The 27,321-nt window shown below is 46.5% G+C and overlaps 4 protein-coding genes across 4 annotated transcripts; 2 read left to right on the forward strand and 2 right to left on the reverse strand.

Annotated features, from left to right (window-relative positions):
* The first annotated feature begins 759 nt into the window (after window positions 1-759).
* LOC101299575 (UPF0392 protein RCOM_0530710-like) lies at window positions 760-2,888 on the forward strand. The gene has a single exon (XM_004297637.1). It carries the CDS (start codon window positions 772-774, stop codon window positions 2,530-2,532), a length of 1,761 nt encoding a protein of 586 aa, XP_004297685.1. The 5' UTR covers window positions 760-771; the 3' UTR covers window positions 2,533-2,888.
* A 196-nt stretch (window positions 2,889-3,084) lies between these two features.
* On the reverse strand, window positions 3,085-5,561 carry LOC101310411. Its single transcript, XM_004298548.1, has 8 exons — window positions 5,284-5,561; window positions 5,100-5,199; window positions 4,938-5,011; window positions 4,664-4,845; window positions 4,472-4,542; window positions 4,163-4,246; window positions 3,455-3,605; window positions 3,085-3,206 (listed from the first exon to the last, which is right to left on the reverse strand). Exons 1-7 carry the CDS (start codon window positions 5,559-5,561, stop codon window positions 3,513-3,515), a joined length of 882 nt encoding a protein of 293 aa, XP_004298596.1. The 3' UTR covers window positions 3,085-3,206; window positions 3,455-3,512.
* A 613-nt stretch (window positions 5,562-6,174) lies between these two features.
* Window positions 6,175-8,130, reverse strand: LOC101299856 (transcription factor MYB1R1-like). Its single transcript, XM_004297638.1, has 3 exons — window positions 7,715-8,130; window positions 7,409-7,620; window positions 6,175-7,309 (listed from the first exon to the last, which is right to left on the reverse strand). Exons 1-3 carry the CDS (start codon window positions 7,989-7,991, stop codon window positions 6,803-6,805), a joined length of 996 nt encoding a protein of 331 aa, XP_004297686.1. The 5' UTR covers window positions 7,992-8,130; the 3' UTR covers window positions 6,175-6,802.
* Window positions 8,131-14,407: 6,277 nt separating this feature from the next.
* LOC101310698 (probable inactive receptor kinase At1g27190-like) lies at window positions 14,408-16,477 on the forward strand. Its single transcript, XM_004298549.1, has one exon. It carries the CDS (start codon window positions 14,408-14,410, stop codon window positions 16,223-16,225), a length of 1,818 nt encoding a protein of 605 aa, XP_004298597.1. The 3' UTR covers window positions 16,226-16,477.
* The last annotated feature ends 10,844 nt before the right edge of the window (window positions 16,478-27,321 follow it).

The raw sequence follows: 27,321 nt of genomic DNA on the forward strand, positions 1-27,321 counted from the left end.
CCACTCAAATATGCATAGGCTAGTGAACCCTAGTCAAAAGACAGTTCGAACCTCACTTGTGGAACGATGATTCATACTAGCTACATCTCGACATACATCAAAGCTCAATTCAAACCTCACTTGTGGAATGACGATTCATACTAGCTACATCTCGACATACATCAAAGCTCAATGCACATAAATAAATTATATTACAAAAAATTTCACATAAGAAAACCAAATCAAATCGATCTTATATCGTTGAGATAAATTTCGTCTCTAATCTAACAAAACGTGTGTTCCGATTTTCTAGTCCGGAGTAATTTGAATGCTCGAGCATCAACCTCGACTCGAGTATTGACAGTGATTCCTTCTCATTTTTACCCGAAACAGAGATCCCAAAGCAGCTTGCAGTAAAAGACCAGAGAATATAAAAAGTCGTATAAAGACGTGTGCTTTCTCCGCAAGCTCCAAAGTTCATGGTGTCTTCTGGTTAACGCCACATAATCCTAATTAACTGCTGGATTACGAAAGGAGGCCTAACTAATCAACGGTGAAACCTCTCACTAATCAGTAATCACCCCCTTAATTAATCATCCTTCACTTCACCACCACCAGACACCAGCAGCCCTTATAGACCTCAACCGCGTCTTCTGCTTCTTCCTCCTCCTCTCTCTCTGGTTCTCTAACCAGAGCCGCCAGAGGCCCATATAACCCACTAGATCTGCAACCCCCTCCTCACTTTCCATTTTCGTCTTCCAACCGCCACTTTCTATTTTTGGAAACTCCGAAATGGACTCCGAGCAGCGCCGCAAGCGGAAGCGCCTGGGCCGCTCCTACTCTCTGCCGGCCAAGTGCTACTACTTGTCGCGGAGGTCTCTTCTTCTCTGCTTCTCTTTCTTCGTCTTCCTCCTCTTCTTGTCCTCCGGCCGCTTCAGAACGGCGTCGTTCCGCCCCGTCATCACCGCCTCCTCCACCACTCTCTCTCTCCTCTCCTCCACCGCGCACAACTCCGTTCTCGACTCGTTCGCTCACCGCAACGACGCGCCGCCGGTGAAGGTCCAAGATCGGGTCTTGTTTCCCGACCACGTCCTCCTCATCGCCGCCGGCCGGCTCGACGGAGAGCTGGACTGTGTTTACCGGAGATTCAACGGCTCCGATGAGGTTGCCTTCGCCGTCAAGCCGGTGCTGTCGACGGAGGCTTACGACGAGGCCCGGTCGATCGTGCGGTGTCCGCTGCCGTTCGGGAACTACTCCTCCGCCGTCGATTTGAGGCGGCGAGGCGGAAAACCCGACTGGACGGCGAGGATTAATTCGACGGTGGATGCTGCTTCTCCTTGGGATAAGGTCGTTTACGAGGCGGTTATTGATGACGACACGGCGGTTGTGTTTGTTAAGGGGCTGAATCTTAGACCGCACAGAAAGTCCGACCCGACCCGACTCACTTGCCATTTCGAGATTGGCGGAGGGTTTGAGCTTGCCACGCAAGCAGTTACGGCAGCTCAGGAAGTTGTGAGGTGTTTGTTGCCGAAGAGCATTAGCAACAACCCGGATAAGGCTTCGGGTATTCGGGTCACAATCGGGTACAACACTGGGCATCCTAGAGCTCCAATCCATGTGACTCTTCCTTCTGTGGCTACATTACATAGTCCAAAGCCCAGGTTAGTTAAGGAGAAGAAGCATGAGCTTTGTGCCTGCACTATGCTGTGGAACCAAGCCCCTGCGCTCAGTGAGTGGATCATGTACCATGCTTGGCTTGGAGTCGAGAGGTGGTTCATCTATGATAACAACAGTGATGATGGGATTGAGGAAGTTGTTTCGGACCTCGATTCGCAGGGGTACAATGTCACTAGGCAGTCCTGGCCATGGATCAAGACTCAGGAAGCAGGGTTTTCGCATTGTGCTTTGAAAGCGAGAGAGGAGTGTACTTGGGTTGGTTTCTTTGATGTGGATGAGTTCTTCTACTTCCCTAAGGAGTTCAGGAAACGTGGGAAGACTGGCATTCCTGGCGAAAACTCCCTTGGGAAGCTGGTTTCGAATTTTTCAAACTCGCCAACGTTTGCTGAGCTGAGGATTGATTGCCATAGTTTTGGTCCGTCTGGGTTGAGCTCACATCCATCACAGGGAGTGACTGCAGGGTACACTTGCCGGTTGCAAAGCCCCGAAAGGCACAAGTCCATTGTCCGAGCAGACTTGCTTGATGTTACATTGCTTAATGTGGTGCACCATTTCAGGCTTAGAGAGGGTTTTAGGCACCTGAATGTGCCGGAAGGCGTTGCAGTGATAAACCACTACAAGTATCAGGTTTGGGAGACTTTCAAGGCCAAGTTTTACAGAAGGGTTGCTACATATGTTGTAGATTGGCAGGAAGATCAAAACCAAGGGTCCAAGGACAGAGCGCCTGGGTTAGGAACAGAGGCCATTGAACCGCCGAATTGGAGGTTAAGATTCTGTGAGGTTTGGGACACTCGCCTTAAAGACTTTGTTTTGACTTACTTTGCTGATCCTTCAACTGGGTCACTGCCATGGGAGAGGAGGGCTCAACTTCGGTGACAAATGCATAGAAGACTGGGTGCTTTGGCCCTTGTATAACAACAGAGTACACACACCAGCAGCTATTCTTTTTCTTCGATTCTTTTGCCCTTTCGTACCTGATTTATTTTTTCTTTCATACACATGCATGGAGATTAATTACAGGATTCTTACACTGTAAATGTGTGACAAAATGAATTGAACTCTTCCTTTCTCAATTTGTAACCATGCTTGTATAGTGTAGGATAGATTCATTTGTTAATTAAGAGTTAGTTATAGTTTCTCTTCTCTATTTCCTTGTGTCACTTTGATCATGTATGTTCTTCATTGTAGCCGACATTTAAGTCTGTATATTGAGAAACAAAATTATAGCAAGTACAATTGGGGCAATGGAACATCTTAACAAACTGACCAATTAAATGTGTGCATGAAACAATTGTACCTCATGATTAATGTGAGAATAAGAATATCTGAAGACTAGTGTTTCTCTTCTGTAGAATTCCCAGAAGACTAGTGTTATCGAACTGACAGATACAGTCATAGCACAGTATATGAAACAGACTATATACAGTGTATACAATAACCAAATAATGGATCAGGAGTTGGAGATTGCGATTGCCTGGCACCAGAGTACGATCTTGTCACCAATCTTGATTCTCTATTATCAAAGAATGTATGGAGCACTTGATCCCGACCTAAGAATGAAAATTTCGAAAAATAAATTAATAGAGATGCACACCATAGGTCTGTGTACGAGCAACAGAGAGATAGAGAGCTTTTCTCTACTCGAAACTAAACTGGAACTTTGAAACTTATGAGCGTAACTACTACTATAATTATGAGTGCTACTGAAACCAGAAGATACAGTTGACATAAGTAATTGGTGCTGAAATTGTGGAGTGTTGAGATTAGATGCATTAAAAAACAAGAAATCAAAACTAACCTGGCTTAGGAGTAGAACCGTTGCAAATGCAATGTTAAATTAAGACACTTCAGTCCAATTACTTCAAAACTGGGTCTTGTGACAATGAGAGGTTATCCACACATCTTGCTAGTGTAGCATCCAGCTTCTCTCCAATTAAAGAAATCCATGCCTGTAACCGTTTCAATGGTTACCGCAACATTTATAATAAAAATAGATAGAAGGAAGCACATAGATGAATAAACAGTGCCTAAGGAATGTCAACAAGTTTGATCAACTGGCAGCGGTGTGGTGGATACTGAATACCAATCTAAGGGATACAGGTTCACTGGTCTACACTATCAAAGGCCTGTAAAAGGCAACTGCAAGTCCTTGCATAAGATGGCCAGAAATGAAGTCAAATATGAACTATTCCCAGGATGGATGAGATAATACAGCCCTAGGTGGATATAACATCCAACTATTAAGAATGAGGACCTAGGATTTCCCACTATTCAGCCAAGTAGTCACTAACTCAGAGGACGAAATAAAATGAGATTTCTTTTTCCATATCAGAAAACAGCGAATGAGAAATCAAAAGATACACGAGGGCTAAGAATGAGATGGAACACTCGAAATATGAGATGAAGGCAATAAGTAGATGAAGTCAAAGAATTTTACTTGAATGTAAAGGAAACTATACATGACAGTTGTGAGCTGAGTTCACAATGTAAAGTAAAAAAGACAAACCTGATCAGAGGCTGTGAATCCTCTAATTGTGTCACCACCAATTATTGCAATTCCATTGTCTCCAAGAGGCTGCAATATTACTGCCTGCAAAGTTTGCAACAGTGCCAGAAATCCTTAATTGCAGATTTAAAACAGGGATCATCAAAATGCAGAGTTGAAGATAACAAGAAAGATGCGCACATCAAGCTCTTGGTTTTCTTAGGGGAACTAAACATCAATCTACCGAATCAATGAATCACCTGGATGGGATAAACAATACATATTTGCTTGAAAGATGTATAGTTAAAAAAATCAAAGAAGAGAACAAACCTGTGTGTTTGAAGGTAGAAATGGCAGCTCAGACTTCCCAGGATAGAGAGCTAGGTTGGCCAAATAACTCTCTAGAAAAAAAAAAAAAATACATGCAGTTTTAGACTATCTGGTGCAAGACCTGTTTAAACTGTGACAGCTGAAAACTAAAACACTTCAACAGATAACATGCAGCAATGGGAAGTTACTTACGAACTCCTGATTTCATAACACCTCGATATAGTGATCCTTGAATCAGTTTATCAGCATCCACGGCCACAGCTTCACCACCATCAGAAGCTGCAGCTGCAAAACCAATCTGAAGCACATTTCTGCCACCATAAACTATAACAAGAGACCGGCAACATGTTGCATATGATAGAGATTCCCACGCCCTGAGAACAAGCAATAAAAATTTGGATAGCACACATAGCTCAGCAACTCCAATTTGATCAACATTTCTAAATAACATCTGTCAATGCATTACCACAATAACTCGGAAACTAGAGTTTCGGGGAGATCAGAACGCATCCTCCGGCATTCCACCCCTTCAGGATCCACCTGAAATTAATTAATGAAACTGCATAACCTACAAGTCCATCAAAACAAGAACCAGAAGCAAAATCAAAACTCGACGAGCTTGATTCACCTTGGAAATAGATTTTGGTCTGATTGACAGCCAAACCAGCCCTGCTAAAATGTTCGTCACAGCCAATCCCAATGTCAACAAATCAGCCCTAGACTGTGAGCTACAAAATTTCACACAAATATTAACCTCACAAATTCACAATTAACCAAAATTAAGCAAACATATAAATTGCGTCACTCGATACCTGCTGGCGTCAGCAACGAGAGCGATGTCAGAAGCCGTGCGGTTGAAGAGAACGGCAAGGAGGGAGACGCCGCCGGCGTAAATCGGCAAGCTCCGAGCGGCGTCATCGTTGTTAGAGACCCAATCGGCGACCAAATTGGTCTTCGGCTTCGGGCCTCTGTAATCGTTACCGGAATTCAGAGAGATAATAGAGGAGCCAAAACGACGTCGGATAGGGCGTTTTGGGGTCCGTGGGAGTGGAGTGGGACTTCGGAGAAGGCTTCCCGTTCCCGCTTCCATTGAAAAGGTCTCAAGAAATAATGACTTTTTCGATCCTAATATTTTATTGTTCCTTTATTTAAATGGAGAGCCCTCCAGCCCGTCAAGGCCCACGTTACCTCGGGCCGCCTAGACCCACCTCGTCTCCGCCTAGCCCGCATGAATCAATATTCTTTCATAAATGAATTGGGCTTTGGCCCACATAAGGTCTGAGAATGAGAAATCAATTTCCCTCCGTCGCCCTTCGCCGTTACATAAGGTCTGAGAGAACTTTCGTTCTGGGGTCTTCATCTTTGCTCGTATTGAGCTTCCAAAGCTTGTTAGAGTCGGCAGTGGCGGAACCAGAGGTATGCAGAAAGAAATCGACTTTGCAGCTCCGGTAGCCTTTCTACCATATAATGTTGAACAGAAAATGCTAATGGCAAAGCACCTGTACTTCATTTGAATTTCATTTCGGGTTTTCATCTCTGTAATATAGTGCACATGCATAATATGTTTGAGGAAATGCCTCAAAGAAACCGAACTTCACCTAATTTCTTTTTTGGATACGAACTTCACCTAATTTCGAATGTTGATCAGTGTAGTGAAGAAAATAGCATATACGTACGATAAGACTACTTTTATTTGCTTTTGGTTCAATGCGATCTGGTGATCCGTGATCGATCGACTCGATCGAGTGCTAAAAAACAACCTACTACAACCTTCAATTCTTCGTCAATTTTTGTTTTGAAGGACTATTAGCCACAACAGAAGTACAGACCAAAGGTATTAAAGCAAACGAATTATATATTACAAGTTACATAAGTAAACATATCGAATATTATTATTCAGATATTTTCTTCTCCCACTAGAAGTTTCAAAGGGTCCAGCCAGACCAAATAACAATACGCACCTGGTGCTTCTTTTTCATTCCACCCCCGAAAGGAACCAGACAAATTCAAATTAAACAAGCAAGAAATTCCCCACCTCACACACACAAGAGAAGGACATCTCGTCTTGTCCTAATTAACTAATACCAGAGCTGTACAAGAAAATAGGAAGAAAGGAATTAATCACCTAATCACCTACTTAAAACCTAACCCCACCATTAATCTCTGATCTCTAGTTAATTGGAACATTATTATCATATTGATATTGCTCTAATTCGGACCCATTTAATCAACTTCAACTTTCCATAATAATCTTGCTTACTTGCTTGTTTCTTCTTCTAGCCGGCCGTATAATACACGAACTGTAAACACGTCATGACGTCATCGCATACATCAAGCCACACTGATGATGCTATCAGTGCCACTAGACATGGCCTGAAAAGCAGACGAGTGGCCCGAAGCCGTCGGCGACTGTTCCTCAGATGACGCCGTGTTGGAGAGCTTTAGTGACAAAGGCAATGGCTCCTGTGCTACTCTGCTAGGTGAATACTTGTTATTCAAGTTGAGCCCGGCCATTTTGGCAGAAGGAGGAACCGGAATCGGACGGACCACTTTTCTCGTCGTTGTTGCGCCTTTTACCATCTGCTGCACATCGTTGGATGGATTTGGCGCTCCTCCTAATAATGCTAGAGTACTCTCCGCTGAAGATGAGCTCTCGCCGGTGACAGGTAGGACCACCGGAGAAAGAGTCATTGGAAAGGTGGAGATCGGAAACCCGCCGATAAGATTACCGCCCAAACTGGTCGACTGCGGTGGAGGATATGGCAGTACCGGTAGTGATAATTGTGCACTTTTTTCTTGGTGCAGTGCTAGATCTTCTTCCATCAATGAATTCATGGACTGCTAATTATAATACAAACGTACACACCATAATTAATTATTAATTATAACCAAGTTTAAATAATAAGGTCGATTAATCAAAACTAATAAAAGACTTACAGGAGTATCGGTGGTGATATCAAAGAGACTAGATCTACGGCGTCTGCGGTTATGGTTGCTCCGCCTCAGAAAGTACTTCTGAGCATGACTCGCCACCTGAGTCGGCGTCCGAGTCTTCACGAAGTTTCTAGAAATCCCTCTCCAATCTCCTTTCCCTACCTTCTGCAATCCCAACAAGAACAACCTGTGCTCCTCCTCCGTCCATGCAACACCTTCAAATCAAATCATACAATAAAACTCAATACCTATTTACCTTTTTCTGTATACATAAGTCCCTCCATACCGGTGAAATATATATAAACCTACCTCTCTTTCGCTCGCGGCGGTTACCAGAAGCGTGAACGACGTCGTCGGAGGCATAGCCAGCGTCAGGGTTGGAGTCCTGAAGAGGCAGCTGGTCATACTGGGAGAGATTGTTCATGCTAGCACTCTTCCTGAAGGCGTTTCCCTGCTCGGTGACCAGTCTCACTCCGAAGAGCATGATGCCGTTCTCTGCAGGTGAAGCGGCGCCACCGCCGGCGGCCTCCGTGCATGTGCGAGAGTTGTGGCCGTTGTTCCCGCACTGAGAGCACGTGCGAGACATCTTTGCTCGGACGACGACGTCGTATGAGTACTTGTTGTTGGTCTGCGACAATTTTAATAAGGCATGCAAGGAAAGAAAGGAAGAGAGGAGAGGGCCGGGATTAATAGTTAGGTAGGAGAGGAGAGGGAGAGAAATTGGTTTGTCTGATGAAAGAGAAAAATGAGGACTGGTAGGGTTCATATATAGTAACAGCTGTGAGGTGCTAAAGTAAGTTAGGGTTTCCTTGTGTTTAATTATGCTATCTGTACGAACATGGTCGACCATGGGATATAATGTTACGATGCTTCGCAAATATCTGTACTTGGAATCGTGAATCACTGCCGTTGTTTTAGTTTGGGATGGCAATCAAAAGCGATACATAAAGTCGATGTAACCAAGCCTTTCTGTCATAGTAATATCCAATACAATATTTTGGTCCCGATATTAGCTGCTGGATGAAATTTATTCTCCTCAAATGGATTGGTCATTACCTAGGGGTTGAATTGTTTAGCTGATTAACCAAGTCCTTTAAGATTCTGAAACAACGTACTCTGTAATTCAGACACTGAAACGAAATCACAGTCAACCCTAAACGTTTTAACCCACAAAGCCAAGTCTTTCTAATTATCTCTCCGTACGCTAGAAATGTGCGGAAAACAGCTAGTTATATAGCATGGCATCTTGTTTTGCATATTTCAAGCGCATAGATTCGAAATATATATATGTATCCAAGATACTAATGGTCACCATGAAGCTTATGCATTGTGACCCTAGCTATCGGTCCAAGATAGCTCTAGTATAACAATGGCATATTAGAGGTGCTGTCCTAATTGTAGTATAATATAAGCACATAGATGTGACCTTGTTGTTTTCCTTTTGTTGTCATATAAATATATATATATATATATATATATATATATGCATCCCCATTATGAAAAGCCTAAGATTGATAAAATATATAAGATAAAATATTGTATAGTCATTTTGGTTTGAAGTCGACATTTGTTCAGTTCTTATGGTTTTATTTTAATCTGAATAGTCTTTAAAGTGACTATTTTTCATCCAAATGATATTTCCGTCAATTTTCTCAGTTAAATTGCTGACGTGGTAGTTTTTAACGGCCACATCAGTATTCTAACAGAAAAAAAAATATAATTTAAATGAAAAATCGTGATTTTAAAAAACATTTAAATTAAAATAAAACTATAATAATTAAACAGATGTCGACTTTAAATCATAAAAACTAAACAAATTTCAATTCAAATATATATGCTTATGCTACGTACAAGACGTTTGATTGTAATTGTTTAGGGTTGTCTGCTTGTTAATCAAAATCATATTGTAGAAACTTTTGCTTGGTTAATATAATAGACAAGGAAAAAGAAAGAAACAATAATATAGATTGAAGAGAAAAAGCGATGGTGGAGGATCAAAGGGTTTTGTGCACCGTCAACTAGGCATATTCGATTTGAGAAAAAGATATCGTTGTCCGTCGCAATGCTTGACGTTAAATATTTAACTCAAAATTGGATCGCTCTTGGTGGACGTACTTGCCAATACGTGGTTGCGAACGATAAGCAAAGGCCAAATGGGACCCCACACATCACCATTCACCAACACAACACAGGGCTATAGCTCTTTTCTTCAACCTCAGCCTCTCTATGTGGCTCGCACTCTGCTGGACCCTCCGGTCTGGTGGGTAGTGCTGCGATGCCTTTTTTCGCCTTTTCCTTTGTCTTATTTCACACGACCTAAGAAAGCTCGTCCACCACGATCTAACCCGAGAAAGATCCCAATCAGAAGCTGCCACATCGAGAACGGGATATAAAAACGTGGGGAGGCTGTGGCCGTGAGAGGGAGCTGAGCTAGGTCATTCTGGTCAGGTCAGTTTATTGGCCGGTGCATGTTCTTGCTCACTAAGCAATTGCAAGCACGTGTTCCTCACTTGCTTACGTTGCTTTCGAAGCCTTTGTCGACTCTGATATTATAACTAGACTTATGGTCTGTTTCTTTATCTTATCGTCGTCCATCTGCAGCAATAGAGAAAGCTAGCTAGTATACGGATTATAATGCAATATTGAATCGAATTACCAATTTTAGTTTCTGGGCAGCACGTTGTTTTTCTCGTGCTATTATTTTCTGGAGCTTGTTCACATTCACATGCAGTGAACCGATCGATGAGAAGTAGCAGTACCACTGTAGCAGTAGTAGTTCTGACCGGTGGCGGCTAGTTTCATTCGTCAATGCCCAGTTTCTGCAACTGTTACTTGATTTGTTTAAGTACTCTATCTTTCTCCTACTTAATTAACTGGATGTGTCCTTGGTCTTTGCTGATCAGTTTCCTGAACTAAGCAACCATGTAAACTGATCGAGACCTAGCTCAGTCCACAGACCAACGAAGTATCTTTCAATAACCATGTAAACTTGGTAATTATCTTGATTTTTTTTTTCTTCTTGAATTCATTTTTGTGTTTTGATTTGAGTAGATCGACTTGTCTCCAAGACAAAACAAATAATTCTCCTACCGTCCAAACCTTGGACTGTGTATATAGTACCTTTGCATAAGAAAATCCCCGTTCACATGGCACAGTACAAATTGTTCCCACGTATATCACATGATTTGATAAAATTATAGAGGTATAACATGCATATAATTAGGAAGGAAACTTAGAGACATGGGTTAAACAGCAAGCACGAAAAAGGCAGCTATAATTTCTCCATCACTCTTGGCCATGGATTTGACCTTAAAGTGTTCTAAACAACGTAACTTATAATCATTTCACTAAATCTGAGATCTACATTGTGATTTAGAAAATTCTGTTTGAGTGGAGACTTAAGATCAAAATGAACCACCGTTATCCGTATCTGCTCGATTAGATCTGAAGAAGTCGAAAACTCGATTGGTGACAATCTTGTTCGGGTGAAAATGGATGTTTTGTACTTTTGTTAGCAGTGAACCGCAGAAGATGATGAGATTGATCAGTGTACGTAGGTAGAACATATAACTCACTAGGGTAAGGATTAAGGAATAGCTACAGTACTACATAGTCAGTATATATGTATGATCTAGCTAGGATCACACAAGTCAAAAAGATGTGGTGCATCTTATATCCACGATAGGATAAGTTGCTGACTTTAATGGCCATTCAAATGCTCATCTGTACTACTGATTGGTGTTTGTTATCTTCTCCGATAGCTAGCACACATACATATGAAGACTGGTTGACAACGTATAAGTTAAAAGCCTTAAAATCCGTAGAAAATGAATTAGGACGATTTCTTTTGTCTTGTTCTGAGGACCCCAAATTCAGACGGCCGACCTCAGTAGACCAAAAACTTAATTAATTGTTGATTATGATTGAAGTTTATACTGGCATGGGTGTCTGGGTTTGGTCCAAACCCAAACTATCATCGATTATTCAACACGCCAATAACACAAGAAGGTATGGCAGTGAGGCGCACACAAGAAAGTTAGCAAGTTTTTTTACTCTAATTTCCTATTACTAACAGGAAAACTCCATATCGAAGTACACAGCTGGTTGGTGGGATTCACCTCTTCCTTTTATTTTGTCATATTGTAGTAGTGACCTTATGAGTCTTCTTTAATTTCAGTTTTCATAGTTTTGTTTTGTTGTTATTTTGTTATGAGAGATTTTGGTCTAATCCCCCTCTCTTGATGTTTCTCTTTTTTCTTTTTTAATATATAAGAGTGTTATCTTTCAGACCAAAAAAAAAAAAATTAACTAAGTTAGTGCACTCTAATCTACATGTTAGTATTTTGTAACTGAGTTAATTTTCCTCACTGTAAAAACTGAAAACGAATTGTATGTATAATTAATGGAGTTTTGGAGATTAGACGGGTTGGATTATCCCTTTTGGTTGTTCAGTTAACATCTTTGAACCCAAATGCGTACAATCAATAGGCCTAATGAATAAGGCCCGTCTGCGACCTAGGGTTGTGATAAATGGGTAAACCATATGATAACGACATACACTGACAAACCTTTGTATAATTAGTTACAAATCACCGTGATGCTATTATTAATTGTTGCAAAAGAAAAACAATTAAGAAAGTACTAGAAATTAATTAACTGGGCGGGAGCAAATGGAAAGCACAGTACCGGTAGCAGTACTAGTACCAGAAGTACTATTCGGTATTCACATCGTTGATGATTTGCCTCCTTCTGCGAATAAACTCTTCAGCTCGGCGATCAACATCATCGTCTGGCCGTACTTGACGATGATCACGCTTCACATGTAAAAACGTCGATGGAAGCGTGACAGCAGTAAAACCTTGATGAGGGATGTCTGCTGCGACTTTTGCTGGCTTTGATTGATGATGACCGTTTCGAGCGACAGCAGCTGGCTCCTCTGGCCTTTTCTGGCTTCTTCTCGGACGCCGAGAAGGTTCCATGTCTAGTAAAACCTTGGTGGATGCAGCAGTTTTAGTACTTGTACTATGGACGACGTTGGTAGTTTCATGCCCGGAATGAGCTGCTGTTGGCTGCACTGATCTGATTGTTGTTGTTGTTGTCGTCGTGGTTCCGCAACTCATCTTAGCAAGAGAAACAGATGAAAGCTTAATGATGTTCGCCACCAACACCATTGATTTCTCACAGAGAGATTTCTTTTTGCGTAGTCCGCTCTCGTGTTTCATCGCTACCTTGCTTGAATCCCAAGCTAGCGAGCTTGTGGATAATTACTTACTATCTAGCTTGCTAGCTACTTTAAATAAAGGAGATGCTCTATCTAAAAAAGGATTGCAAATTTGCAATCTTTGCAGAACGTCATAGACTTTGAACGGGTTCTTAATGGTTATGACAATCAATTTTGCATCTAGAAAAAAGCTATAGTTTGAAAAAAAGGGGAAAAGGGACGATGATGCTAAAAGTACAGTTGTTCGGTTCTAGGGGGATTAATTCCAGATCACTAGCTTGGTAAGACTGGACTCTTGTTATATATATAGTATTCCTAATGCTTCGATTACTACTCTCACTAATCATTTTGTGGCTTGGAATCAAGCAAAATTTGCTCAAGTAAGCTTCCTACCTCCATTTTCTTATTATGGTGTTGTGAGGATATGAAAGTCTTTATTTTCTTTTACAGTGGTAGAGTTGCTGTCTTGTAATGAGAAGCTAGGGAGAGGAGTACTCAGTACTGAATTAGATTCGATCTGTTATGAATATCCATGAGAAAGACGAAACAAAAGGATCAGATTCTAACCTTATGAGTCTCGTTTGAGCTGTACGTCTTAGTCTACAAATTAACCATGAATTAGTTGCTTTGATAATTGATTGAATGATTGTATATATTAGGTTTAAACTGAGCGAGATTCTGCGTTTGGTGCCCTCGACAGACACGTCAAAGATACTTCGAATTCGTTTCAGCAGGATAGATTGATTATTCGTCTCTACAGTTTCTCATGATTTGTCAATATGATTCTTCTCCAAAGTAATATAAACACCTTTTGGTCTAAAATATATAAAGGAAGTTATCTTCATGCCAACATCAGAATCTGTCTCTGCTGCCATAGCATACTTTCCTGTTTCCTTGAATTGGAAAGCATGCACGGATTTGATATTCTCTGTTATGTTTGAACTCCATTTCTTTGAAGGCTAGCTAGGGTTTTAACAATTATCTCTAAAATTTGGAAACGTAATCACGTACTTCAGTATTGAGGACCCCTTAAGCCTCAGGTTAACCACCTAAAGTACGTAGTTAAATTTCAGGCTTATTCTCCGTTTAAGAACTCACCCCCTTATCTCTATGCTAATCATTTTAATCGCCTCATAACCTCATCTTCATAACCTATAAAACTTTCAAAGCTTATATACCACTTCAATTTGGTCAAAATCATATCAAGATTGATCTCTCCTTCCCAAAGGAAATCATACTGCCAAAACTCCAGAAAGCAAAAATTTCAAAGTGAAGGGAAATTAAGAAGAATCCAAAGAGACCCAATTCAAGTTTCATTAACTATAAGCCCACATTTCTACTTCATGTGTGGGCCGTATGGCCTATGATCCTGGACTACATCATATTCCCCTAAAGCCCAACCCAATATGTAGTCATTGTCATGAGTCATGACAAAGATTCCAAACAAAATGATGAGTGATTAGTAGTAGGTGGGGTTGGACTTAGATCTTAATTAATCACCTCCACAACTCCACGACCAAGACACATCATTTTAAAGCTTAACTCAGTAGTTTAGTGTTTAATTAAACATAGTTAAGCATCCCAACTGCACCACATCAGGGACAAAACGACGACGTTAGGCCCACCACAAAGACCAGTCAAAACTTTTCAAAAGCTGCTCATTGAAGCTAAACCTCAGTCAATGGGCTCTTCTTCTTCTTTTCCAATCTCTCTCTCAGCCTCCACCACCATCACTATCATCTCCACCGCCTCAAATTCCAAATCAAAACCCTAACCCTACCATGAAGATCGCTTCCGCTTTAGTGTCTCTGATCGTCTTCCTCAGCTCGCTCCACCTCTGCCGTTCGATCGAGGACGACCTCGCCTGCCTCGCCGGAGTCAAGAGCTCGCTCGCCGACCCCGGCGGCCGCCTCAGCCAATGGAACCTCGCCAACAACTCCGTCGCGTCAATCTGCAAGCTCGTCGGAGTTTCGTGCTGGAACGAGAAGGAGAATCGCCTCCTCAGCCTCCAGCTGCCGTCGATGAGCCTCGCCGGCGAGCTACCGGAGTCTCTCAAGTACTGTCATAGTCTCCAAACCCTAGATCTCTCAGGGAATGCTCTCTCCGGTTCGGTGCCGCCGCAAATCTGCGACTGGCTGCCGTATCTTGTGACTCTAGATCTCTCTAATAACCGTCTCTCCGGCTCCATTCCGCCGGAGATTGTCAACTGTAAGTTCTTGAATACTCTGTTATTGAATGATAATGGTTTTTCCGGTTCGATTCCGTATGAGCTGGGGAGGCTGGACCGGTTGAAGAAATTTTCAGTTTCTAATAATGGACTTTCCGGCACTATCCCGCCGGATTTGTCCAAATTCGAAAAGGATGATTTTGAAGGGAACGGTAAGCTTTGTGGGAAGCCGCTTGGGTCTAAATGCGGTGGCCTGAGCAGCAAAAGCCTCGGTATTATAATCGCCGCCGGGGCTATTGGTGCGGCGGGGTCTCTGATTTTGGGGCTTGGGATTTGGTGGTGGTTCTTTGTTAGGGGAAGTAAGAAAAAGCAAAGCTTTGGTGGTGTTGGTGAGAAAGGTGAGAGTAGGTGGGTTGGGTTATTGAAGTCTCACAAGCTTGTTCAAGTGTCTCTGTTTCAGAAACCGATTGTGAAAGTCCGGTTAGCTGATTTGCTGGTGGCTACGAGTAATTTTGATTCTCAAAACATTGTCATTTCGGGTAGGACAGGGGTTTCATACAAGGCGGTGTTGCCTGATGGGTCTGCATTGGCAATCAAGCGGCTTAGTGGGTGTAAGCTCGGAGAGAAGCAGTTTAAGTTGGAGATAAATAGGTTGGGGCAGCTTAGGCATCCTAATTTGGTGCCTTTGTTGGGGTTCTGTGTTGTGGAGGAAGAGAAGCTTTTGGTGTATAAGCACATGTATAATGGCACATTGTACTCTCAGTTACATGGTAGTGGTAATGTGAGTAGTCAGTATGGTTTTTTGGATTGGTTGACACGGTTGAGGATCGGTGTAGGAGCAGCCAGAGGACTTGCTTGGCTTCACCATGCTTGCCAGCCGCCGCAGATGCACCAGAACATTAGCTCGAATGTGATTCTTCTTGATTATGATTTTGAGGCTCGGATAACGGATTTTGGGTTGGCGAGGCTGGTGGGTTCTCGTGATTCAAATGATAGCTCGTTTGTGAATGGGGAGTTGGGAGAGATTGGTTATGTTGCTCCAGAATACTCGAGCACCATGGTAGCATCGTTAAAAGGGGATGTTTATGGATTCGGGGTAGTTCTTTTGGAATTGATTACCGGACAGAAACCTTTAGAAATCAGTAATGTAGTGGAGGGGTTCAAGGGCAATTTGGTGGATTGGGTCTCTCACTTATCAAACACTGGTCGAAGCGTTGATGCCATAGACAATGTCTTAGCAGGGAAAGGTCATGATGATGAAATTTTACAGTTCATGAAGGTGGCTTGCAGTTGTGTGGTTGCTAGGCCAAAAGATAGGCCTTCTATGCATCAGGTTTACGAGTTATTGAAGAGCTTGGCTGATAAACACGGTTTCTCTGAACAGTACGATGAATTTCCATTGATGTTGGGCAAACAGGTTCCTGAATCTTGATTCTAATTAAGAATTTTAGGCTGGAAAGTGTTGAATGTACAAGATACCACTGCAGCATCTGGGCACGTCTCATTTTATACTTGCAAAGAGGCATTTTCTGCAATTGGTATTGTTTTTTGAGCATGATTTCTCTGTTGTAATGCTCAGCTATTGAATCTTTCTGTATTATAAAGAAGCATGTAATTTTCACGTAATCCAAAATGAAATCTCTGTTTTTTTTTTTTGATTGAATGACATCTCTGTTTTCTTGCCAATTGCTATGTTCTTTCCATAAATCATAGTAGTAACATCTATTGACGAAACAAGTTTAGGTGCATCTCGGCCCTCGCCTTTGAATCTTTCCTTGAACTTCCACCATCTCAAGGTCCCCACTCAACCACACAGCATAGCATATAAAGCCTGGAGTTGAATGAAACAATCATATATGTCTTGTATTCAGTGACCTTTCAAAACCAAACCACGGCCTTTCTCGTGACCACTGCAGAAAACATTTAAGAACCCAGCAGCATTATTCGGAGAAGACCATGTTCTTATTATGACCTATTTTTCAGTAAGGGGGCATTTCATGACCCAACCCTGCCTTGTGGGGGCGTTATGAAATGTCGATTTTTGCTCACATTTTTGTCATCATCTCATCTCATACCTGCTTGTTTGGCTTTCAGCTTTCGGCTCATCTCTCTGAGGTGGGTGTCGTTCTGAGCACATGGCTTTATAGTCAATTATTGGCTACCAATCAGTATAATGATATATCATATACGAGAATGTTGTGGTAAGAATCTGCTATCAAAATAGTTGATGCACAAGATGCATTAACACATCCTTACTGTTGTTCTAGTAAGGAGGTGGTGACCAAACCCAGATGCCTCTACAGATCGTGCAGACTTGCAAGCCAAGCTCTCTCTTATAATATGTTTTATGATATAGAAGTTCTAGTTGGTATTCAGAATGGATTATCAAACCTATTCTATATACATTGGTATCCAACCACTTTGAATTACATTTAAATTGTAGTAAACTACTTTGTAAGCAATTTAATTGTCCGGCAAACCCAAACCAGACACCGACGAAGTGCAGCAGAAAGAACAAGACCATCCAACCAGGTCAGACTATTAGATATCCAAGCGCAATAAGAAACGAAGCTCATCACCATCCCATTCATCAAAGCCACAAGCAAACAATGAAAACACAGAATTAAGCAGCAGCAGCAGCATGTAATGTACTTCAGCTGGAAAAAGAAAAGAAAAATGCTGTACATAACAATGTATCATGCATGATTAATTGTATCATATATACTAGGTCCAATAATACTTCTCTCCACAACAGTGAATTAGATCTTAGGTTTTAAAGATATAAGAGTATATAGTTCATACGCACATTTCATTCTTTCTAGCTAGCGAGACAAATATACTGTATATATAACTGATCCAATAAGCTTAAGGTTTTTTAGTTTTTTTTTTTTTTTTTTTCCTTTTTTTTTTTTCGAAAGGGAAACAAACAAACAAAATTTTCAACACATAGCAAAAGTTACACTTTGCATACCAGCATGGAATAAAGATTGTATCTTCTCACACAGCAGCTAAAGTCTCCATGTAGTAACCAGGACTACAATCTTTAAATATATAGTCTCCTAACATATATTGAACAATTCTAACTTTAAAAATTTGTGTCTTTTATCAATTTAATCACGATCGGACCAAAATAACTCACGCGTGCTGTGTTTTGTAAATCTGTTGAAATTGTTGTTTTAATTGGTATTAAGTGACTTTCCAAGATTCTTTTAATTCTTCTCATATTGACATCGAGATCCTCAGTTTTCAAAGAAAATGAGCTATTGCCCCTCTTTTCAATTTAAAGTTTCACCCAATTCGAGTCAAAACCCTTTGCTATAGCACACGAGTTTCAAGCCAGTTTCACTTTTTTAAGACTTTGGCTTTTTCTGTTCGGGTATGCTTACAGATACCTCCTAACATATATTGAACCATTCTAACTTCAAAAATCCATCTCTTTTATCAATTTACTCGCGAGCGAACCTAAATAACTCACGCGTGCTGTGTTTTGTAAAATTGTTGAAATTGTTGTTTTAATTGGTATTGAGTAACATTCCAAGATTCTGTTCTCTTCAATTCTTCTCATATTGACATCGAGATTCTCAGTTTTCAAAGAAAATGATGTATTGCCCCATTTCAAGATTCACCCAATTCGAGCAAAAACCCACACACAAGTTTCTGGCCGGTTTCACTTTTTTTGGGACTCCGGCTTTTTCCGTTCGAGTGTGCTTAGAGACACCTCCTAACATATATTGAACTATTCTAGCTTAAAAAATCCTTGTCTTTTATCAATTTACTTGAGAACGGGCCTAAATCACTCACGCTTGCCGTGTTTTGTAAAACTGTTATTGAGTGACTTTCCAAGATTCTGTTCTCTTCAATTCTTCTCATATTGACATCAAGATTCTCAGTTTTCAAAAGAAAATGAGGTATTGTCCCTCATTTCAAGTTTCAACCAATTAGAGCCAAAACCCTTTAGCACATGAGTTTCTGCCCAGTTTCACTTTTTTTGGCCCTCCGACTTTTTCCGTTTAGGTGTTCTTTCAAACACCTCCTAACATATAGTGAACCATTCTAGCTTCAAAAATGTGTGTCTTTTATCAAGTTACTCGCGATCGGGCTTAAATAAACTCACGCGTGTCGTGTTTTGTAAAGCTGTTGAAATTGTAGTTTTAATTGCTATTGAGTGAGTTTTTAAGATTATGTTCTCTTTAGTTCTTCTCATGTTGACATCAGAAACCTTAGTTTCAAAAGAAAATGAGGTATTGTCCATCATTTCAAGTTTCACCCAATTCGAGCCAAAACCCCTTGCTATAACACACGAGTTTCTGCCCAGTTTCACTTTTTCTTAACATGCCTTGGCCTGTTTTGACCCTCTTTGGGCTGTCTTGACCCACCTAGGGCCGCTAAAGGGCCAGCTTGACTTGCCTAGGACCGCCAAGGGGCCGCCTTGACTCGTTTAAGGCTGCCAAAGGGCCGTCTTGACCCGCCTAGGGCCACCCAAGGGACGCCTTGACCTACCTAGGTCAGCCTTAACCTTCTAAGGGGCCGACTTGACTTGCCAAGGGGCTGCCTTTACACGCCTAGGGGCACTTTGACCTCCCTAACAAGTGCCGAGACCCAACAAGGACCGCCTTGACCTGTTAAGGGGCCACCAAGGGTCGCCTTGACCCGTCAAGGGGCTGTCTTAAAACTCCTAGGCTCGCCTAGAGCTGCTTTAACCCTCCAAGGGGCCGTCTTGACCCGCCATGGGACTGCCTTTACACGCCTAGGGCCGCCTTTTGCCATCTGGACCCTCCTAGACCTGCCTAGGGCACCAATGGGCCGTCATGTGTCACATCCCGACCCTTATATTTTTATCTTATTTACTAGCTTGATTTTAATAAGAATTTTACCGTCTCCGTCATTGAGGTAATAGTTTAATCGGTCCCTAGAGGTGTTTTGAGGGACGATTAATTTCGGGGAATTATTCGTGGGAGAAAATATGACAACGGTAAAAATGGTAAATTTTAGCTAGTAAAAGGTAATTTTTATTCGGGTATTATTTTTCGGGGTGTTTTATTTTGGATTTGGGTGGTATAAGAAGGTTGGACCGGGCCAAGGGGTGGTCAAAGCCCAGCCCTTTTTCTCTCTCTCTCCCCGCCGGTTTTCTTCTTGGCTGTCCGCCGCCGTCCGGTCACCAACCGCCGCCGCACCGGTCCCGTTCGGTTAGCCTCCAACCCAGCTTCCATTCTAGGCCGGTAGCAGCTCCCCTAGCGCCGCCGTGAGAGAGCAACGACGCCCGGAGCCGCTAGCTGCCGTGGTGGTTCTCTCGCCGGAGCTCCCTCCTCCGGCCACCAAAACCGGCGATCCTTGGCTCATTTTGTAGCCCTCCTCCCATGCAGCAACCCCTCCAAACAGCTCACCCTCTCTTGAGCTAGGTAAGGAGAAATGTGAAGTTGAAATTCTAGAGCGTTTTTGATGTTTCTGTTTGATTGGCATAGCTAGGCTTGGATTTTGGGTTTGTGCTAGTTAGGAAAGTTGTAGAGCATGATGAGAGAAAGATGCTGTCAAAATTTCATAGGTTTTGGAGGTCGCCGGAATCGGCCTCCGGCCGCCGCTGCCGGCGGAGCCGGCGCCGGCGCCGGAGTTGTTTGGGAGATTTTAATGTTTTTAATTGTGGAATATTAAGGGGAGTCTATTGAAGTGAGTCATGGAATTTTTGGATAAGTTTATGAATTTCCGAAGTGTGGTATTTTTGGCGGTTAATTAATGTAGAATCCGGCCGTAGGATTTAAGTCGTATTTTTGGGGAGGTTGTATTTACGGCTGCCGAGTATGATATTTAAGTTCGGATCGTTTCGATTTAAGATTATCAAAGTTAGGCAATGATGAGCGTATTTATGGCTCTCGGGTAATTTTGCCTATTTTGATTAAATATTGGATTGTTAGTTGGGAAATTAATATTATATTTGGAACAGGACATGAGGAGGCTCGAGCAGACGAGGCCCCAGATCGACATCAGGTTTAGGCCAAATTTGTGAGTGGACTTTTGTTTTAAATAAAATGCATGCTAGAGTTCATGGTTGAACAATAATTGTTGCGGAATATTTTGACGTCATTTTAATTTGATGAATTTTATTTCTCTTGGAGAGTTATCGAAAATGGGATTTTCGGTGGATATAAATATGTATTTATGAGAGAGTATGTATATAAAATGCTAGCTAGCCATATGTGTCTGTCCACCTTAATGGCGTAGCATATAGCCGTATTATGGTGTGACGTGAGCGTTGGACGTGAGCGTAGTAGCCCTATATGAGTGTTTAATTCACATAGGGCACGCCTAGGGCTGCTAAGGGGACGTCTTGACCCGCCAAGGGGTTGTCTTTACATGCCTAGGGTTGTTTTAACCTCCCTAGGGCTGCCAATGGGCCGCCTTGACCTGTTTATGGGCTGCCTTGACCCTTCTAGTCCTGCCTAGGGCCGCCTTGACCCTCTTAGACCCGCCTAAGGCCACCAAGAAGCTGCCATGACTCACTAAGGGGTCGCCATGACCCTCCTAGGCCCGTCTAGGGCCGCCAAATGGCCGCCTTGACCCATCAAGGGCCGCCTTGACCTGTCTTGACCCACCTTGACCCGCTTTGACCCTTCTTGGGCCACCTAGGGCAGCCAAGGGGGAGCCATGACCCACCTGGGGCCGCCAAGGGGGCCGTCTTGTCTTGCTTAGCAGCCGGCTTGACCCGCCTAGGGCCCTCATGTGGCAGCCTTCACCCGTCTAAGGTGCTAAGGCGCCACCTTGACCATCCTTAGCCCTCTTAGGAAGGCCTAGGGTCACGAAAGGGTCACGAAAGGGTCACCTTTACTCGCCTAGGGCAGCCAAGGGGCTGACTTGACCCGCCATGGGCCGTCTTGACCATCCTTGACTAGCGTTCACCCGTCTAAGGCTGCCAAGGGGCCGCCTTGACCCAGTAAAGGGCTACCTAGACTCGCCTAGGGCCTCCATGACTCGCCAAGGGGTAGCCATGACCCTCCTAGGGTTGTCTAGGCCGTTGAGGGGCCGCCTTGACCCTCTTTGGCCAGCATAGGACCGCCAAAGGGCCGCCTTAACCCGCCTAGGGACGCCAAGGATCTGCCAAGACCCGTCTAGGGCCGCCTTGACGCGTCTAGGGACGCCTTGTCCCGCCTAGTACCACCAAAGGCCGCCTTGACCCGTTTAGGCTTGCTTAGTGCCGTCAGTGGCCGCTAAGGGGCCTCCTTGACCAGTTTAGGGCCAACAAAGGCCACTTTAACCCGCCTTGACCCGCCATGGCCCCCCTTGACTTGCCTTGGACCCGCCTATACCCACCTTGGGCCGCCTTGAATAGCTTTGGGCCGCCTTGACCATTATAGACCCGCCTAAGGCCGCCTTGACCCACCTTGACCCGCATTGGACCCGTCTTGGGCCGCCTTGACCCGCCTTGGCCCGTCTTGAACCATCTTGGGCCGCCTTGATCTTCCTAGACCCGCCTAGGGCCGCCTAGACCCTATTAGACCCGCCTAAGGCCACTAAGAAGTCGCCATGACTCGCCATGACCCGCCTAGGCCTGTCAAGGGGCTGCCTTTACATGCCTTGACCCTCCTAGGCCCGCCTAGGGCCACCTTGACTCGTCTAAGGCCACCTTAACCTGTCTTGACCCGCCTTGGAACGCCTTAGGCCGCCTTGACCCGCCTTGAACCTCCTTTGGCCGCCTTGACCCTCCTATACCCACCTAGGGCTTCCTTGACCCTCCTAGACCCGCCAAAGGGCTGCCTAGGGCCGCCATGGGGCCGCCTTGGATCGCCTTGACCAGCCTTGACATGCCTTAACCCTCCTAGGCCCGCCTTGGGCCGCATTGACCTGCCTTCGCCCGCCTTGACCCGCATTGGACCCGCCTTGGGCATTTTCTTGACCCGCCTTGAACCGCCTTGACCCTCCTAGACCCACCTAGGGCCGTCTTCACCCTCCTAGACCTGCCTAGGGCTGTCTTGACCCTCTTAGACCCGCCTAGGGCCACCAAGAAGCCGCCGTGACCCGCCTAGGCCGGTTAAGGGTTGCCTTACACGCCTTTACCCTCCTAGGCCCGCCAAGGGCCGCCTTAACCCGTGTTGACCCATCTTAGAACGCCTTGGGACGTCTTGACCCGCTTTGGGCCGCCTTGACCAGCCTTGAACCGTCTTGGGCCCTCTTGACCCTCCTTGACCCACCTAGACTCGCCAAGGGCCGCCATAGGGCCGTCTTGACCCGCCTTGGACACCTTGACCCTCCTAGATCCGCCTTGACCCTCCTAGACTCGCCTAGGGCCACCAAGAAGCCACCATGACTCGCCATTACCCTTCAAGGGATTGCCTTTACACGCCTTGACCCTCCTAGGCCCGTCTAGGGCCACCTTAACCCTCCTCGGCCCTTCTTGGCCCACCTAATGCAGCCAGGGGGGAGCCATGACCCACCTAGAGCCGCCAAGGGGCTTCCTTTACACGCATTGACCCGCCTAGGGCCACGAAGAGGGCCGCCTTGACACGTCTAGGGCCGCCAAGGGGACGTCTTAACCATCCAAGGGGATGCCATTACACGCCTAGGTCTGTTTTGACCTCCCTAGGGCTTGCCATGACCCTCCTAGGGCCGCCAAGGGGCTGCCTACGGCTCCCATGGGGCTACCTTGACCCATTTAGGGCCGCCTTGAACCGCCTTGGCCCTTCTTGGGCCGCTTTGACCAGCCTTGGCCCGCCTTGACCCGCCTTGGTTCGCCTTGACCCGTTTTAGCCCGCCCTAACCCGTCTTGGACCGCCTTTGGCCGCCTTGACCCGCCTTGGCCCGTCTTGGAGCGCCTTGACCCACCTTGGCCCGCCTTGACCTGCCTTGAACCGTCTTGGGCCACCTAGTGCCACCAAGAAGCCGCTATAACTCACCAAGAAGCCGCCATGACTAGCCATGACCATCCTAGGCCCATCTAGGGCCGCCAACGGACCGCGTTAACCAGTGTTGGGCCGCCTTGACCCTCCTCGACCCTTCTAGGCCTACCAAGGGCAGCCAAGGGGGTGCCATAACCCACCTAGGGCCGCCAAAGGTCTGCCTTTACACGCCTTGACCCGTCTAGGACCGCCAAGAGGCTGCCGTGACATTCCTAGGGCCGCCAAAAGGGACGCCTTGACATGCATAGGGCCGCCAATGGGACATCTTGACCCGCTAAGGAGTTGCCTTTACACGCCTAAGGCTGTTTTGACCTCCCTAAGGACCGCCTAGGGGCACCAAGGGGATGCATACGTCTGCCAAGGGGCCATCTTGACCCACCTTGGCCGTCTTGACCCGCCATGACCCGCCTTGACATGCCTTAGCCCGCCTTGACCCGCCTGGGGCCGTCATGGGCCGCCTTGACCCTCCTAGACCCACATAGGGCCACAAAAAGCCGCCTTGACTCGCCAGGGGGTCCCCATGACCCTCCTAGGCCCGTCTAGGGCACCCAAAGGGCCGCCTTGACCCGCCTTGACCTTACTCGGCTCTTCTAGGCCCACTTAAGGCAGCCAAGGGGCGGCCAAGGGGGCGCTTTGACCCGCCTTGGACCGCCTTGAGCCGCCATGGGCAGCCTTGACCCGCCTTTACTCGCCTTAAACCGCCTTGACCCTCCTAGACCCGCCTAGGGCCACCTGGAAGGCAGCCAAGGGGCGCTTTGACCCGCCTTGACCAGTTTTGGACCGCCTTGAGCCACCATGACCAGCCTTGACCCCCTTGATTTGCCTTGACCCGCCTTGGCCCGCCTTGTGCCGCTTTGACCCGCCTTTACCATACATGACCCGCCTTTGCCCACCATGATCTGCCTTGGGTCGCTTTGACCGGTCTTGACCCGTATTTGCCCGCTTTGACCCACCTTGACCCGCTTTGGACCTCCTTGACCCGCTTTGGACCTCCTTGACCGGCCTTGGACCGCCTTGACCCGCCTTAGACCACCTTAACCCGCTTTGGACCGTCTTGGAACATCTTGACTCGCCTTGGCCCGCCTTGACCTGCCTTAGCCAGCCTTAGGCCGCCTTGACCCGCCTTGACCCGCCTTGAACTGCCTAGAGCCACCATGAAGCCGCCATGGCTTGCCAAGGCGTCGCCATGACCCTCTCTAGGGACCGCTTTAACCCGCATTGACCCGTCTTGGCCCGCCTTGACCCGTTTTGACCCTCCTAGGGCCGCTAAGGGGGTGCCATGATCAACCTAGGGCAACCAAGGGGGCGCCATGACCCACCTTGGCCAGCCAAGGAGCTGCCTTTACACGCCTTGACCCGTCTAGGGCCGCTAAGAGGCCGCCTTGAAAGTCCTAGGGCCGCCACCAAGGGGGCCGCCTTGACACGCCTAGGGATGTTTTGACCTCCTTAGGGCCCGCGTTGACCCGCCAAGGGCTGCTAAGGGGCCACCTTGACCCGCCTTGGCCCGTTTTGGGTAGCCTTGACCCACCTTGACCTGCCTTGTCCCACCCTGGACAGCCTTAACCCGCCTTGACCCTCCTTGGCCCGCTTTGGGCCGCATTTACCCTCCTTGAATCGACTTGGGCCGTTTTGTCCCGCTTTTGCTCGCTTTGACCCGCAATGACCCATTTTGGACCGCCTTGGACTACCTTGACCCGGCTTGGACCGTTTTGGACCGCTTTGTACTGCCTTGACCGGCCTTGACCTGCCTTGACCCGCCTTGACCTGCTATGACCCGCCTTTGCCCTCTTTGACCCGCCTTAACCCGCTTTAGACCACCTTGACCCGCCTTGGGCCGCCTTTACCCGCCTTGGGCCGCTTTGGACCGCCTTGACCTGCCTTGGCTCGGGTTAGGCCGCCTTGACCCGCCTTGAACCGCCTTGGGCCGCCTAGTGCCACCATGAAGCCGCCATGACTCGCCAAGGCGTCGCCATGACCCTCCCTAGGGACCGCCTTAACTCGCATTGACCCATCTTGACCTGCTTTGACCTACCTAGGGTCGTCGAGGGGCGCCATGACCCACCTAGGGCAACCAAGGGGGTGCCATGACCCACTTAGGCCCGCCAAGGGACTGCCTTTACACGACTTGACCCGTTTAGGGCCGTTAAGAGGCTGCCTTGACAATCCTAGGGCCGCTAAGGGGCTGCCTTTACACGACTTGACCCATTTAGGGCCGCTAAGAGGCTGCCTTGACAGTCCTAGGGCCGCCAAAGAGGCCGCCTTGACCCTCCTCGACTCTTCTAGGCCAACTTAAGGTAGCCAAGGGGCGGCTAAGGGGGCGCTTTGACCCGCCTTGAGCCGCCATGGGCAGCTTTGACCCGCCTTGGGCCGCCTTTACTCGCCTTGAACCGCCTTGACCCTCCTAGACCCTCCTAGGGCCACCTAGAAGGCAGCCAAGGGGGCGCTTTGACCCGCCTTGACCAGCTTTGGATCGTCTTGAGCCGCCATGACCAACCTTGACCCCCTTGACTTGCCTTGACCTGCCTTGTCCCGCCCTGTATTGCCTTGACTTGCCTTGACCCCCTTGACCCTCCTTGGCCCGCATTTACCCGCATTGAATCTACTTGGGCCGCTTGACCCTCTGTGGCCCGCCTTGACCCGTCCAGGGCCGCCTTGACCCTCCTCGGCCTTTCTAGGCCCACTTAGGGCCTCCAAGGGGACGTCTTGACCCGTCAAGAGGCTGCCTAGGGCCGCCAAGGGGCAGCATTTACACGCCTAGGGCTCGCCTAAGGCCGCAAAAGGGTTGCCAAGGGACCACCTTGACCCGTCTTGACCTGTCTTGACCCGCCTTGGACCGCCAAGGTGGCCCCGCCTTGGGCAGCCTTGACCCGTCTTGACCCTCCTAGACCCACCTAAGGCCACCAAGAAGCCGCCATGACTCGCCAAGGGGTCGCCATGACCTCCTAGACCCATCTAGGGAAGCCAAGGGGCAGCATAGACCCGCTTTGGCCCCCCTTGACCCTCCTCCTGTCTTCTAGGCTCACCTAGGGCAGCCAAAGGGGCCCTTGACTCGCTTTGGCCCGCCATGGACCACCTTGGGTCGCCTTTGAATGCCTTGGCCGCCTTGACCCGCCTTAACCTGCCTATGACCGCCTTGACCCGCCTTGACCCGCTTTGGCCCACCTTCACCCGCCTTCATTGCTTTGGCCGCCTTCACCCGCCTTGGACCGTCTTGGCCCTCCTTGATCCGTCTTGACCCTCTTGGACCCACTTAAGTCGACCAAGAAGCCGCTATGACTCGCCAAGGGGTCGCCATGACCCTCTTAGACTTGTCTAGGGAAGCCAAGGGACCGCTCTACACGCTTTGGCTCGCCTTGACCCTCCTCGTATCTTCTAGGCCCACCTAGGGCAGCCAAATGGGCGCCTTGACTCACTTTGGACCGCCTTGGGCCGCCTTTGAACGCCTTGGGTCGCCTTGACCCACCGCCTTGACCCTCTTTGCCCCGCCTTCACCCGCCTTGATCGCTTTGGCCGCCTTGACCCGCCTTGGACCATCTTGGCCCGCTTTGACCCGCCTTGGACCGTCTTGGCCCTCCTTGATCCGCCTTGGACCGCCTTGACCCTCCTAGACCCCACCTAAGGCCACCAAGAAGCTGCCATGACT

The sequence above is a fragment of the Fragaria vesca genome, linkage group LG4 (assembly GCF_000184155.1).
Source record: "Fragaria vesca subsp. vesca linkage group LG4, FraVesHawaii_1.0, whole genome shotgun sequence".
Taxonomy (NCBI): domain Eukaryota; kingdom Viridiplantae; phylum Streptophyta; class Magnoliopsida; order Rosales; family Rosaceae; genus Fragaria; species Fragaria vesca.

Coding starts and splice junctions, on each gene's coding strand:
- LOC101299575 (XM_004297637.1), top strand. CDS start 772: ATGGACTCCGAGCAGCGCCGCAAGCGGAAGCGCCTGGGCCGCTCCTAC.
- LOC101310411 (XM_004298548.1), bottom strand. CDS start 5,561: ATGGAAGCGGGAACGGGAAGCCTTCTCCGAAGTCCCACTCCACTCCCA. Junction 5,200..5,283: donor CTCGTTGCTGACGCCAGCAG/GTATCGAGTGAC, acceptor GAAATTTTGTAG/CTCACAGTCTAGGGCTGATT. Junction 4,846..4,937: donor CTAGTTTCCGAGTTATTGTG/GTAATGCATTGA, acceptor GCTTGTTCTCAG/GGCGTGGGAATCTCTATCAT.
- LOC101299856 (XM_004297638.1), bottom strand. CDS start 7,991: ATGTCTCGCACGTGCTCTCAGTGCGGGAACAACGGCCACAACTCTCGC. Junction 7,621..7,714: donor CCGCCGCGAGCGAAAGAGAG/GTAGGTTTATAT, acceptor TTTGATTTGAAG/GTGTTGCATGGACGGAGGAG. Junction 7,310..7,408: donor ATATCACCACCGATACTCCT/GTAAGTCTTTTA, acceptor TATAATTAGCAG/TCCATGAATTCATTGATGGA.
- LOC101310698 (XM_004298549.1), top strand. CDS start 14,408: ATGAAGATCGCTTCCGCTTTAGTGTCTCTGATCGTCTTCCTCAGCTCG.